The sequence below is a fragment of the Olea europaea genome, unplaced genomic scaffold, assembly GCF_002742605.1.
Source record: "Olea europaea var. sylvestris unplaced genomic scaffold, O_europaea_v1 scaffold1883, whole genome shotgun sequence".
NCBI classification, from domain to species: Eukaryota; Viridiplantae; Streptophyta; class Magnoliopsida; order Lamiales; family Oleaceae; genus Olea; species Olea europaea.
Genome location: NW_019236630.1, coordinates 126934 through 128129, shown reverse-complemented (window position 1 = coordinate 128129; position 1196 = coordinate 126934). Strand labels below are relative to the sequence as shown.

The following is a 1196-nucleotide window of genomic DNA, read 5'->3' as shown; positions in this document are numbered from 1 at the left end:
ATTCCAATAATTCTTGATGCCCCAGCAATTCTAGCACCTTCAGCAGCCTGAAGAAATGAAATTTTAAGATAATAGTTTGGTACATAGTACTAAATATAATAGTTATCCAATCTTCCCTACCAAATATATGGACTACACATGTAAATTAAGTTTCAGTGTCACCTACAGCTAAGCCAACTGCTCCCAGCCCAAAAATGGCAACAGATGAGCCCTTTTTTGGTTTTGCTACATTCAGAGTTGCACCTAATCCTGCAAGTGTAGACAACACGTGTTTTAAGTTTACATTATCAAATACGAAATCTGAGTACAATTGAAATATTTCTTAATGCGAACACATTACCAGTCGAGATACCACAACTAAGGACACAGATTTTATCCAGAGGTGCCAATGGATTGACTTTTGCTAGACAGCCAGAATGAACAACTGTGTACTCACTGAAGGTCGATGTACCAAGGAAATGATTTATTGGGTTCCCATTGATGGAAAATCGAGACTTTCCATCACTAAGCATAAACCCTCTATCTGTGTTTATTCTCAGAAGGTCGCACATATTACTTTCCTCAGACTTGCAGTGTGCACAATCACCACATTCCCCGGTGAACACTGGAAGCACGTGATCACCAACTTGGAGGTCCGATACCCCTTCACCAACACTCTCTATAATTCTGTTCAGAAGGACAACTGAATAAGAGAAAAGAAAAGGAAGAAGAGAAGGAGAAGAAATGAACTTGGATAATGATTTCTAGATGTATGCTCTATGCAATACTGAAGGGAATTAATAATACATTTAAGGAAAGGATTAAGAACAGAATTTGATTTGGACTTAAAACAAGCAACATACCCAGCAGCTTCATGACCAAATATGCGAGGAAATAGTGGTGTTTGTCCCTGAAAATCCAAGATCAATCTCTTTAGATTTCAAACTATGGAAGGCATAATTCTACCCTCTGCTTGAGGGGTTTAATGATGCTTACTAAATTATGCAGATAGCATTAATAAAAATAAGCAACTAAGACTTGTTGTTTTTAATGCATACATAAAGTCCCTTCTCATCACAAGGGACCAGTGACACTGGTCCTTTCTGCCATAAGCATAACATTAACCAGGAGACTACGCTCAAAAAATTTTGACGTTCCAGACGAAGAAATAATGAAACCTTAGCTTCCCAGAAGTAGAGATCAGTGCGACAAAGTGA

General features: G+C 38.1%; 1 protein-coding gene across 1 annotated transcript; it reads right to left on the bottom strand.

Annotated features, from left to right (window-relative positions):
- Nucleotides 1–2: 2 nt before the first annotated feature.
- Nucleotides 3–1190, bottom strand: LOC111378852 (alcohol dehydrogenase 2-like; the record flags this gene model as incomplete). The annotated part of the gene is made up of 5 exons (XM_023002132.1): nt 3–47; nt 167–249; nt 341–666; nt 843–889; nt 1158–1190. Coding segments are annotated over 5 exons (534 nt in total), but the record flags the coding sequence as incomplete, so codon positions are not given.
- Nucleotides 1191–1196: the final 6 nt, after the last annotated feature.